The sequence below is a fragment of the Falco rusticolus genome, chromosome 3 (genome assembly GCF_015220075.1).
Source record: "Falco rusticolus isolate bFalRus1 chromosome 3, bFalRus1.pri, whole genome shotgun sequence".
NCBI classification, from domain to species: Eukaryota; Metazoa; Chordata; class Aves; order Falconiformes; family Falconidae; genus Falco; species Falco rusticolus.
In genome coordinates, this window is record NC_051189.1 from 50,043,501 (window position 1) to 50,055,738 (window position 12,238).

At 40.6% G+C, this 12,238-nt stretch overlaps 1 protein-coding gene across 1 annotated transcript in view; it reads right to left on the reverse strand.

The window, feature by feature from the left end:
- The window catches only part of LOC119144974 (chloride channel protein C-like), an 81,105-nt gene that overhangs the window by 14,927 nt on the left and 53,940 nt on the right, over nt 1–12,238 (reverse strand). Inside the window, 1 exon segment of the mRNA XM_037380960.1 lies at nt 4,109–4,288. Within this exon segment, the coding sequence (XP_037236857.1) occupies nt 4,109–4,288 (180 nt within the window).

A 12,238-nucleotide genomic window follows, 5' to 3' on the forward strand; every position in this document is an offset into this window, starting at 1 on the left:
TCCTCCATGTCTTCTGTTTTTAATGTGGTTTACATTATAAAGTAACCTCTGGCAAAGATGATGGAGCAGCAAAACACAAGTGATGATGTGTCTAATCTCTTCATCATGTCAAAGAACCACTTCATTGCCCCACAATGGCCCTACACTAGTACATTATAACATATGTGGAAGTGAAAAAATGGTGCTTTTTTCAGTTTTGGTCTCACAGAAATTAGGCAGAAGCACAACTCTGTCTTTCCCACTGGAGGAAGATCTGGAGCCACAGACTAGAGCAGCCAAGGCAAGAGAGAGCCAGGGGACCTCCCAACAACTCCTCAATATGCATTTACAGCTTCACTCAGTGTCTCTGGCAGAAACTTCCTGGGAAGGAAGGCAGTGGTCCTATCCTCAGGTCTCTCTGAAGAATGAATTCCACCTAGCCAGGAAGGCATGCCATCTAGGGCATGACATTTATAGCTCTCAGCAGACTCTGGGCTAACACATTCATAACAGCCCAGCTCCCTTCCTGCAGTCACTGAGGGAAGATGGGGGAGGCATTTCAGCTGCAGCGCAGAAGAATAGCTTGCTTTATTCTGATGTGCAAGTATCATCGTTACCGCGCGAGAAATGAAGGGGGGAAGCCAGTCCCCCAACCCTCTGTGTTGCACACAATAAGTCTATCATCCCCATCAATGCCATGCATCAAGTTCACCAGCCACACGTTCCTCAAACTGAATTCTGCAAGGGTTTCCCAGGCATGCATAGAGCTCTGCCTATGGCAAAGTGTCAAAAGTATTACTCTAAGGAGATCTTTGTTTTGGAAACTTGCTTCTCAGCTACAGTTTGCTTCCTCTTTAACAATTTTAAAGCCAAGGAGTTTTCTTTAGTAGTTGCTTTTGTTTTTTATCTCTGCTGCTCACTCAACTGGGGAAGATAACCGCTTCAGATTTGGGTCACCCATATAAAAATGTGTTTGGTGATCTCATCTTCATCCCCCATGGGTAACCTTTGAGATCACAAAGAACAGGAGAAAAATCTATCCCCACTAAGCAGATTTGGAAGATCTGGGGGGCTTTGTTTGTTTGGAGGGGTTTTTTTTATAAAATTGGAATATCTGGGTGTTTGCTGCAGGCCAGCACTGAGGTGCATTTGTAGGCCCATGCAAGTTCCAGCCAACATTGCTTGGCCACAGTCCTTGCTTTTGTAAGAACTGACACTGACCTTTTCAAAGGGTCAGAATCATTCATATGTATTACAAAACATAACAACACTTTGTCCTTGTACAACAACTCTCATCACTACAGTTTCAAGTGTGGGCTGGTACTGAATAACTTTTACATTTGGTCCAAATTTACAGTGTTTCATCCATGCTTATTTTATGAGAAGAAATGGTACAGGAAAACACATAAATGAGAAACAGTATTGAAAAACTATGAGCTGCTGCTACCTTCATGCAAGCTTAGCAAATCGTTTGCTTCTTTCCCTTCATTAGCTTGTTGCCTCCTTCTTTTTAACCTAATAACAATATTTTTTTACTAGAAAAAAAATCCAAGCATATTTGAGAATCAATAATAATGCCCAAGGCAATCCTCAAGAAAAACATCATGACAGTTATTTTTTCCATCATGCTTATGCCACCTTTTTTAAAATATGCCAGACAAGCCACATTTCCTCCACTTCAACACTACTGATGTACAAGACGGAAAAATAACTTATCGTTTTTCTGACTGTGGTCACATCACCTCCACATGGGATTGCACTGGATCTCCTAGGGTAAGAGGTTGAACAGCACCCTTCCCCTTTAAGGAGTTCACAGCATTTGTCATCTTGCTCTTAACAGTTACGTGCTGCAAGAGCTGTAATTTTATGAGTAAGATGGAAAACCTGAATCCTAACTGCTTATGGTTATGAATATAGTAATTCCATGACACATCACATTTTTGGAGGCTTGTTTCAGAGGACGGCTGCAGAGCATTCCCTTCATGGTGTTGGTGAGAACAGCAGAACAGTAAAGTCTTCTGTGGTCCTCGCTGGGGACAAGACACCCAGAACTCATCACGCAAGTGCTCAGGCTGCAGGGCATGCACTGAGGCAAAAAGGGGTGTCAGAGCACCTCAGGATGCAGTGCTTGCTCCCAGACATAATCTCTGCATGAGTTTCACTGGAGTGAGCCACCAACTAACTAAAAAAGCCATTTCCTGCTTCTTTGTCAACCATTTAAAATGTTGTCTTGGTTTTACTTGAAACAGTCTAACAACAGTTAATTTATGCTGAAAGTGACAGGGAAACTTTTTCATTCATCCCTGTTAAAAGGCTGTAAGAGAAGGCAGCATAAAAGAGCCCTGTGGGGATTAAGCAAATGACAAGCCTACCAGGACTGTCAGGTATCATCAGCTTTGCTCTGAAGGCACCTCTTTTTGGGATGTGCTAGTGACCAGCCTTCCATCCCCCCCTTTTTGCTTGCTTCCACACTAGTGTGCTCTCCATCACAAAGCACAGTGGTATTTGCATAAACTCAGCAGAGTCCTCAGCAGCCTGGGATGCTCACTTCAAGGTGATTTGGTGAATTAATAAGGAAATTATGAGACTATAAATTGAATTTAAAAGGAACTTTGGCTGTATCAGTTGTTAGAGTGCTTTCTAGATTTATTGCTGTGGACAGCTGAGAACTAAAGAAAGCACACTATTTTTTGCTACATAATATCTTCAGATTGGTGCACACTGCAGACTATCACTCAGAAATTTAGGTTTTAGTGCCTTAGCACATTTCTTATTAATAATGTTTATGATAGCATCACCATGAGAGAACAAGTATACATATCATATACAAGTATATGATACTGCATTTATTGATGTCATTACTTCTGCAGGCCACTGCGACCCAAATGATTCCCCTGTACAATTCTCATTGCAAGCAGAAATTTCTCTTCCTAAAAGGTTCATACAAACTGTTTCACTTGTCAATGAAGCAAGTTCACAATTTTTATTAAATATTCCCATCTTCATGCTCCAAAAGGGCAACTGACCACATTGCTATGAGGTAAGTTCATGTGATCCAGCTGCCAGCGGTTCATCCTTCAAAATTTGTTATAAAGCAGGCAAGCAGACAAGTCCTAACCAAATTTCCACTGATGATGCACGGATAGCATTTTTCCCCATCCAGATCAACAAAAGAAAATGTTTTTATCCTTGTTCGCTCACTGATAGCTCCCAACTGCCACGCAGTCAAGGCATTAAACCAGAAGTGGATAAAAAAGTAAATCTACAAGAAAAGGTGTAGAATACTACAGTCTTTCAGGACAAAAGACACCATGCAAATTGTGAAAAAGCATGGTATTACAGTACAAAACTGGCCACGTGTTTGTATTACCGCTGTTGGAAGCATAATTCATAGAGCTTTGCTGTGTGAACTCCTATGCAGTAGGAGTTGCATATTCATCTTCTTTCCTCTAGGATACTTAAGGTAGAAATAAAGTCATTGCATCTCCCACTCATGACCCACCCCCCACTCAAAGGACAGTCTTAAGATACTCCTGAAAGAATGAAATCACTCTTGTAGTCACATGAAATACAGTACCATAAATACTTAATTTATCAGGAGATTTTATTACGCCTTTTGAGAGTCCTCCATATGGCAAGGATTCCTTCAGTCTAATTCTTGTTTACCCTAGCAGGTTACTTCCACTGATTTTGTTGCTTACCTCATCTGTGATATGATTTATGTTCACTCATTTCCTGTAAAAGCATACACTAATAAAATGAAAAAATTATGAAGAAATAGCAGGCCAGCTTTGAATTGGCATGGGACATTTCATGAGTAACTAGATTCAAATCCTTTTAAATTACTGTTTCAGTGAACCTTTAAGATTCTGAAGGGCAATTGTCCCCTTTTCTACAGTTCCCATAAGGTCGTTTCATTGATGCTGTTTCAATAAATCCCTGATGAAATAGATAACCTTGTATAAAAATGTTAGGTCTTTCTTTAAAGGACACCTGCTGTTCATGCTAAAGAAAGTAGGAACAAGTTTCATATCCATCCCAAATAATCTTCACAAACAGATGCTTAAAGGAAAAAAGTCTGATGAATGGCCAGAAACATCACATGACATCAATTTGATAGCATTTTTACCTTCTAATAGTTCCCTGGAACACCTCTGCATCTTCTGGCTTGAGCCTGCAAACCACTGGGAATCCGCTATGGCTTGTACTTGCAAGAAGCTGAGCCAAGGAGGCAATGTTTTCCTTCAGGTGAAGGACCCTGATGCCAGGCTTCATGACATCCTTGGCAGAGAACAATTCCAGGTTCAACCTGAAAGACAGAAAGCAGACAGCCAAAGCATTATTTAGTAAACAGGAAACGAGGCATACTGTACCACGTTAGCATTTGACAAGTTTATAATGTGTTAGTAAATTACTTCAAGATGGAAATCAATCTGCTTTATTTGCAAATGTAAAAAAAAAAAAAGTAATTACCCAATAAAACTGCTTATCAAGCATTGCTTTTCTTTGTGTGAGATACATGATAAATTCAACCATATGCATGACATGGTCATCCTAGACAGGATATTGTAAGACCCATTTATCAATTTGCATGACTTTTCACTTATCAATTTGCATGACTTTTCACATTTAAAAAAAGATTTTTAATCTGAGCTGAAATCCTCTGGAATTCTGGCTGATATCAAATAGTTTAAAGCTAAGCACTTTGGAAAAATTCAGGCTTATGCTTATCATTGCATAAGGGTTTTTTGCAGCGGTAGCAGCTAGAAAGATAGCTCCTTCAAAGATAGCTTACAAATCATATACAGATTTTCCAGTATTTTCTAAAACTTTTCAGGTTTTAGGCAAAGTTTCAGGAACTATGAACATACAAAACTGAAAAACATGTGTACCCATTCTCTGACAGTAGGGTGAAATGAAAAATAACATACTTACTGCAAAATTCAGGAGTAATTTCTATGGAATTACAGTAGGCCAGATTCTTACAACAGAAGTCAATGAACTGCTCTAGTTTTAGCTTGGTTTATATTTTCTATTTTCAAAAAATTACATTAATTATTCTGACTATCATCTGGACACACCATAAGCCAGAATCTCCTGTTCAGACACAGGCTGACACAAACCACAGCCAGAGTCAACTGGAGCATAAATTTGCCCACATCCTGTTTTACCAACGTACCTTTCATCCCTGTGGTAAAAGCAGCTCTTTCCATATGCTGTTAATTATTGTCCTCCCTCCTGAGAGACACAAGCTTATTTTTTCAAGCCAGTTACTCTGATGGTTTGTATGTGATCACCTGCCTAAGAGTAACAGAACTGAGGAGACAATGCACTTCATACATGGCACCTACACAGCTGTGAAACAAGTTTCTTCTTCTAAACTGGGTTGGATTTAAATGAATCCTGAAAAAAAAAAAAAAGTCTTATATGCATCAAATCACATCATACCCATCCCCAGTTATATGAAACAGACTGCAGGCAATGAAGATTTGGAACACCATTACAGACCCACCTTTCAAGGGACCAGAACACCAACTTATGGAAAAATTAACCTTTCTGAACCGCATTTTGCTTGTGAGTTAGAATGAGCAGATTTTTACCTTGGAAATCAAAATGGCTGAGTGCAGAATTTAGTATCAGCTAGTGAAAACAAAACCTAAAAATCCCAGAGAGATGGATTTTTTTTCATTCTTAATCTCACTGAGTGCTACCAGTTGATGCAGTACAAGTGATGGAACTGAGTGGAAACCACGGATGCTGCTCAGGATGAGTTGCTGTCAGAACTGTGCTGCTGTGGCTCCATAAAAGGAATTTTATTTCTTCTAAATGACTAGATTCCTGTTCATCCTCTGCCTCTTTTCCATGTCCATAGGCCAGATAGAAATCTCTATTTGCCTGCCTTAAGCTTTGTCTAAAAGTACTACACATTGCATTACTATTAAAAGTACTGTACCTAGCAGAGGACACAATGTGAATACATGATTAATGATAATAACTAATTCCTGAATTACATGTGCAAACCCCAAATGATATTTAAATAAGAGGAGTGTGAATACTGTTACATTCCAGCAGTTTCTAGAGTATTTCTTAGCAGCATGTAGGTTTTCTGACTCCACAACTTCACAGTTTTGCTCCGTTGCATTGGAAAGCAAATGTTCCACATTATTGCAAAAGCCCATGAAACGTCCTTAGGTTTTGTCAAATCAGACATTTGTATAAAAGCAAGGGATAGCTTGTTACACAGTTCTGTGATATTGGTTTTGTCTGGGATCATAAGGTGTCTGCATTCTCTACGTCAACTATACACCTCGTATTGTCATCAGTCAGCTTTTCCAGGTCTAAGAACACACTAAGGACTGGCACTGATTCACTGCTCATTGTCAGTGACTTTTCTTTCAATGAGTCTTCTGTCTGTTGCTGTAAAGAATAACCTGACTTTGGGAGTGGAGGAGACAAGCAAGCAAAAGAGTTGTTTTATGAAAGACTCTTCAAGGCCAAGGCATCTTTAAATAGAATTGGCTAAAGAAAGCCTTCACCAATATATTGCTTCTCAGCAAAACATCAAGCCAAACTGTAGTTGTATTGATAAGATCATAAGAATGAAGGATCATTCAAGTCAGAAGGAACCTCAGCAGTTCTTTAGTCCAGCCTCCTGCTGAAAGTAGACTCAGCCATGAGCTCAAACCATGTGCTTGGGCCTTTCTCCAGTCAGGTCTTAAAAACCTCCAAGGATGCAGACTGCACAACCACTTTGGGCAGCCTGTACCACTACCCCACTGTCATCATGGTGGAAAGGTATTTCTTCATATCCAGTATGAATATCTCTTGTTTCAGCTTGTGCCTGTTGTTTCTTGTCCACCACACACCATTGTGAAGACCATGGCTCCATCTGCTCAGCGATCTCCAATAGTTATGGAGAAGCGTGGTGGGAGGTAGGGGGGAACAACGGACAGATGACAACACGGGACTATTAGATGCCTCCAAAGCCTCCTCATCTCCACGATGAACAAGCCCCAGTCCTGCAGCCTCACAGTGCAAGTGGTCCAGACCTGAGCATCCCAGTTGGGCAACACCCATAATTCTCTTGAAAGTACAGTCCATTTCTCCTCCATGTCATTTATGAAAATGCTAAACAGGCCAGGTCCAGGGATAGACCCTGCAGTGCTCCATTTGTTAGGCCTCCAGGCAGTTTATGATCCACTAACCCCCACCCTGTAAGGACAATCATCCAACCAGTTATTCCACACCATCCTAGTTTTTCAGCCTCTAAACTGTAACATCTTATCTTGGATACAAGAACATGATGCAAGACAGTGTCAAAAGCCTTGCTAAAATCAAGGTCACTGACATCCACTGCTCTCCTCTTATCCACAAACCACTCATTTCTGCATAGAGAGCAATCAAGTCAGTCAGGCGTGGTTTGCCTTCTCCTTCATATGCCCAGAAATCTGTTCCGAGATGACTCCCTTCATGATTTTCTCAGTGACTGAAGTGAGGCAGACTGACCTGTAGTTTTCTAGGCTGACCTTTTTTTGTCTTTTTTAAACACAGGCTCAATACTTACCATTCTGCCATCATTGAGGATCTCCCCCAGTCTCCACAACCTTTCAAAGATGAACGACAGCAGCCTTGCAAAGACATCAGCTAGCTCTCTCAGCATCCTTAGATGCAGCCTATCTGGTCTCATAGACATGGCTCAAGTTTTCACAAGTAATCACTCACTTGGTCCTTAATTACTGCTGGTAGTTCTTGAATCCTTACACTAAATTCAGAGACCTAGGAGTCCTTGTCGGTAAGACAGTGAAGCAAACAAGGCATTGAGTGTCTTCCCTATGGCTGCTGTCACTAAATCATGTGTCCTCCTCCATCTGCTTCCAGAGCACTAAACCTATTCTGCAGTCAGACCTGAAAGTGGAGAAGGTACCATTTTCTTACTGCCAGGAGTCACAGGTCTCCAGCTTTCCCCACCATGGCAGTCTCCATTTGGCACCCACAACATACCATGATCTCCTGGTGCCCCTCCTTCCATGTAGCTGGGGGTTCAGGCTGTCATTAAATGGGTGCTTAACACACCTTTACGAGGATCAGCCTTCCCAGCAGCCGCCAAGATCCAAACATGGCAAAAGAAAGCCACAGAAGAGCCAGGAGAGTACAGTGGACAGGACCTAAAAACCATCCCAGGCACCTACACTAGCCTGCCAACAGCCATGCCAGCTGCCCAGGCTGCGCTCACAGCCCTCAAGATAGTAGTGCTGCCCACAGGCCAGTTAGACGGCAATTGCACACTGTGCCCAGGCATCAGCGCCTGCACAGAGTGCCCCCCGGTCCGTGGGTCCCTTCTCCTGCACAGCCACGAGCCTGCCCAAATGCCATCCAAGGGTGCTTTGATTAGCTGGTGAGTGTCACTGCTGCTGCACACTTGTGTTTATGCAACAATGTCATTTCAAGCAAGGGCATTTCATTTACCATGTTAAAAATGCCTTTTTGTATGGAATAACAAGAGGTACTTACACGTGGATTTTATCAAGTAGGTCTTTCTTACATAATTAGACTTACCTCAAGGAGAGATACAGAGTTGTAGCCACACTGCTAAAACAGGTCTAGTGTAAATTTTTCTTTTATAGGACATGTGAGAACATTTTCTCCCAAAATGTAATTCACTATAGTAACGTAATGTGTTAAAGTATTAAGGCTATTTCACCAAAGTTCTGATATCCAAGTTTCAGGTTCCTTTCAAGTGCACATCCAGGAGACTGGATATAACATTGAACAAAGACAATCTGCCTTATGACCTAAAGAAGAATGCCATTTGGTAAGAAGCCAATATCCCTGAATGGTAAACTGTCTTGAAATGATTCGTGGAAATGTAGTTCAGGCCCTGTTGCTATTAAATCCAATGGAAGTTTTCCCACTGAAATAAATTGTTAAGGATCTAACCGTAACAGATCTAATCATAACAGGGAGGTTTCCTTAGACGACACGCAGTACAAGAGAACTTTTCTTCAGATAGGATTTACTTTGTATTTTATGCAAGTTTGAAATTATTAAAAGGACTTTAAGAGGGGTGGGAGAGAAGCATAATCCTAACTCAAACACACTCCAAGGACCACAGCACATGAGAGCACAGGCAGTGCTGCTTGCTTGGATTTATTCACAGATTTGCCCTCATCTTTTTCAGCTGGCGCTCCTGTGCTCTTTCTGCACAGACAGTGTTTACCCATTGACTCACCACTGGCCATCCTGCTCAGGACAGCCCTAGGTTTTATTTGGGCTTCTTGTAAACCATTGTTTTATTGCCCTGAGTGACCACCGCATCTTGTATAAATAATTCTCAGGAGGTTGTTTCGGGGGTTGCTTAATGCTTGTGGTGATTTTTAGTCTGAGCATAGTCAGGACTCTGAACAATTGAGAGGGTGGGCTGGTTAGTTTAGAGGAACATCATTAGGTTGGAGGTTGTTAAAATTACTTACCCATGTTTTAAACTTCAGCAAGTATTAGAGTTATTCAGTTCTAGTTTCTACTATTCATGCATTTTCTGAGACTAAGGCATGCTTTTTTTTTTAAAAAATACACTTCATTTGGCCAGAAAAACTGAACAGGTTTATTTCATAATTATCATTCTAGTACAGAACCATCTACACTGCTATGAATACCTGTAGCTGCTACTAAATATAAATACAGTTTGTTTATATTAGCTTTCTTTTGTTTTATCATCTTTAAAGAAACCCCATTGTGAATAAACCCACAACACCGCAGGAAATTGCTTACATCTAAATGCAATTATTTTTTTTCTTAAAATGTTATAAAAAAAGATTTCTACATACTTGTCACAGGCCCACCAATTTTCTTCTCAACAAGACATTTGGTAAAAACAGACTATGAAAAAGCTTATCCAAAAGTTACATGCCAATATTGATCTCACTATATAACAGAATAGTATATATGTACCACAGAAATGTTAATCATGTGCAGATGACTGAATTCAGTAGTTTTGCAAGTGAATTCTGTGAAAAAATCGTTCTTCAAATATGTTCACAGAATACCCTGAGATGAATAAAGGGAAACAAAAAGCTCTATAAAACCCCCTTATGCTGGAAAAGGACACCACTTAAATGAAATTAATTTTAAAATTGATTTGCTGTGCTCAGTGTTAACCCCTGAAATAGACACATTTAAACTGATTCAAAGTTAAATTACACCAATAAAATCACCATGTGCATTGATGTAAGTGTATGCATGCTAGTGATGGGCTTTTGTTTAATTAGATCTATATAAAAACAGTTTTCAGTGGAACTTTGCATGGCAGACAAGGCCTACAACTGCTTGCTGTCTCTGTTTTAGCTGAACACTAAACTGAGTGGGAAATTCTTCTCATTATATCAGGAGCCAAAAGTTTGGCAGAGTTCAGTCTCCATTCAGTATATCTACAAATATTTACACTGACTGTAAGATGACAGGCTTCCCAGCACCCCCTCATCCTGGGTCCCTCCATGTCCTTAAATGAGTGGACATTTAGCTATACAGTCTAAAGGCCTTCCGATAGTACAGCACTTATTGTGAAATGTGTTGTTTGGGTTAGCTGAATGTCTCTGTCACTTATTTCCCAGAGAGGATTTGAAAGTTACGTATGTTTAGCTACTACTGTATACTAAAGACAAATGGATTTCCACAAGGTCTCATAATCAGCTGGGAAACTGTCTCTCTCTCATGCTTGAAAAATTGCAGAACAAAAAAGAAACAAAGGAAACAGATAAGAAAGCCTTTGTGTTTTGGAAAAGAGATGGATTGGGGAGTGGGGGGAGAACGTTGAATGTTTGGGGGTTTTCTGCCAAGAGTTTGCTTTTCTGTTCCTTTATCCCTTACTAAGTTTTTCCCATGAGCACTGTCAGTATAAAATACTACTGAGTTAGAAGAATAGCGGCTCCTTCCCACTTTGCATAGATGTAGCTGTTTATACAAGGACATTCAGCTTTAAAAAAAAATTAATTAGGTTGTGCATGAGACCTTGGGATAAGCAGTAAAGGATCACGTGAGTGGATCCACATGCTCGAATTGCTCAAACAGCAGCTTAAACACCATGGCCTCAGCGCACCCCATGCAAAACTGTAGGTAAAAACATGTCATAGCTCTTGACTTTGTTTTCACAGTGCGAGTTCAAAAACAAATGTACAAATTGTAACTACCAGCCTACTTTAGCCATGTCAGCATTAAGGGGAGTACAGGCATCTGAACATTCAAAGCTATTGACAGTGCCTGCTCACTGCTTCCACCCAAACCTGAAGGCATCTAAACTCACTTGGTGTTTCTATTCAGTGCATTTCCCCACATGATTAGTAGTGAGTGTGGAAATGTCTTAGAACAAGCAGCTCTCTGGCATGCACCTGCTCCCAGCCCTTACACATACAGCAGCAGCACTGCAAGCCCAACACAAAGCTCTGCACCATGGTCATTGAAGTGTGGCATCCAACAGATAAGACCTGTAGAAGACTACATTTGGTGGAAATGTGAGAGATCAAAAATGGGTTCTCACCTCAGCCATGGGGCATCCAAACCCTCACCTGGGAGCTCCAAGGCATGGGGGATACTGCAGCACTCAGGCTCTCAGGGAACCTGCAGCAAACACCCTCCCACGGAGGCTGCTCAGCTAAATGCTCAGGAAAGGAGGACATCTGCAAGCAACACCCAGTCATCTCTAGAGAGAACAAATATGAATGTACACAAATGTACACAGAAAGAAAGACCCAAAACCAATTAGCTATCTTGATGTCTCATGGGTTAACCCTGGCGGACATAGTACTTATTATTACTGTATTCAGAATGAGAATGATTTAGCTATCCCTGTATTTTCCAAATTATTATCTAAGCCAGTAGGAATCTTTTAAAAAAAAAAAAAAAAAAAGTGTTAAGCTTGTGTTAAATCCATCTGCCCTGGCATTATAACCAACCAGAGGCAAAGTAATTTATTTCTCAAAATGACACCAGCACAAGCTATATATATTCAAAGTGTTTCAAACAAACTTCCACAGGAATAAGGTGAGAGAAGCAAGTAAATTAAGCACTAAAATAAATACCTCGTGATCTTGCTTATAACCAAACAGGGAAATAAATAGGTGTTCTCTGGATAGGTCACCGCACAGCAATTTCCAAGGGAAATTTGCAAAATACTAAGCTGCCCTTGCAGTCTGAATGCAATGACATAATGAGTTTCTTGCAAATGTATGCCAAAAAAACCTAATCCAAACTGGAAAGAAGAGAGGAA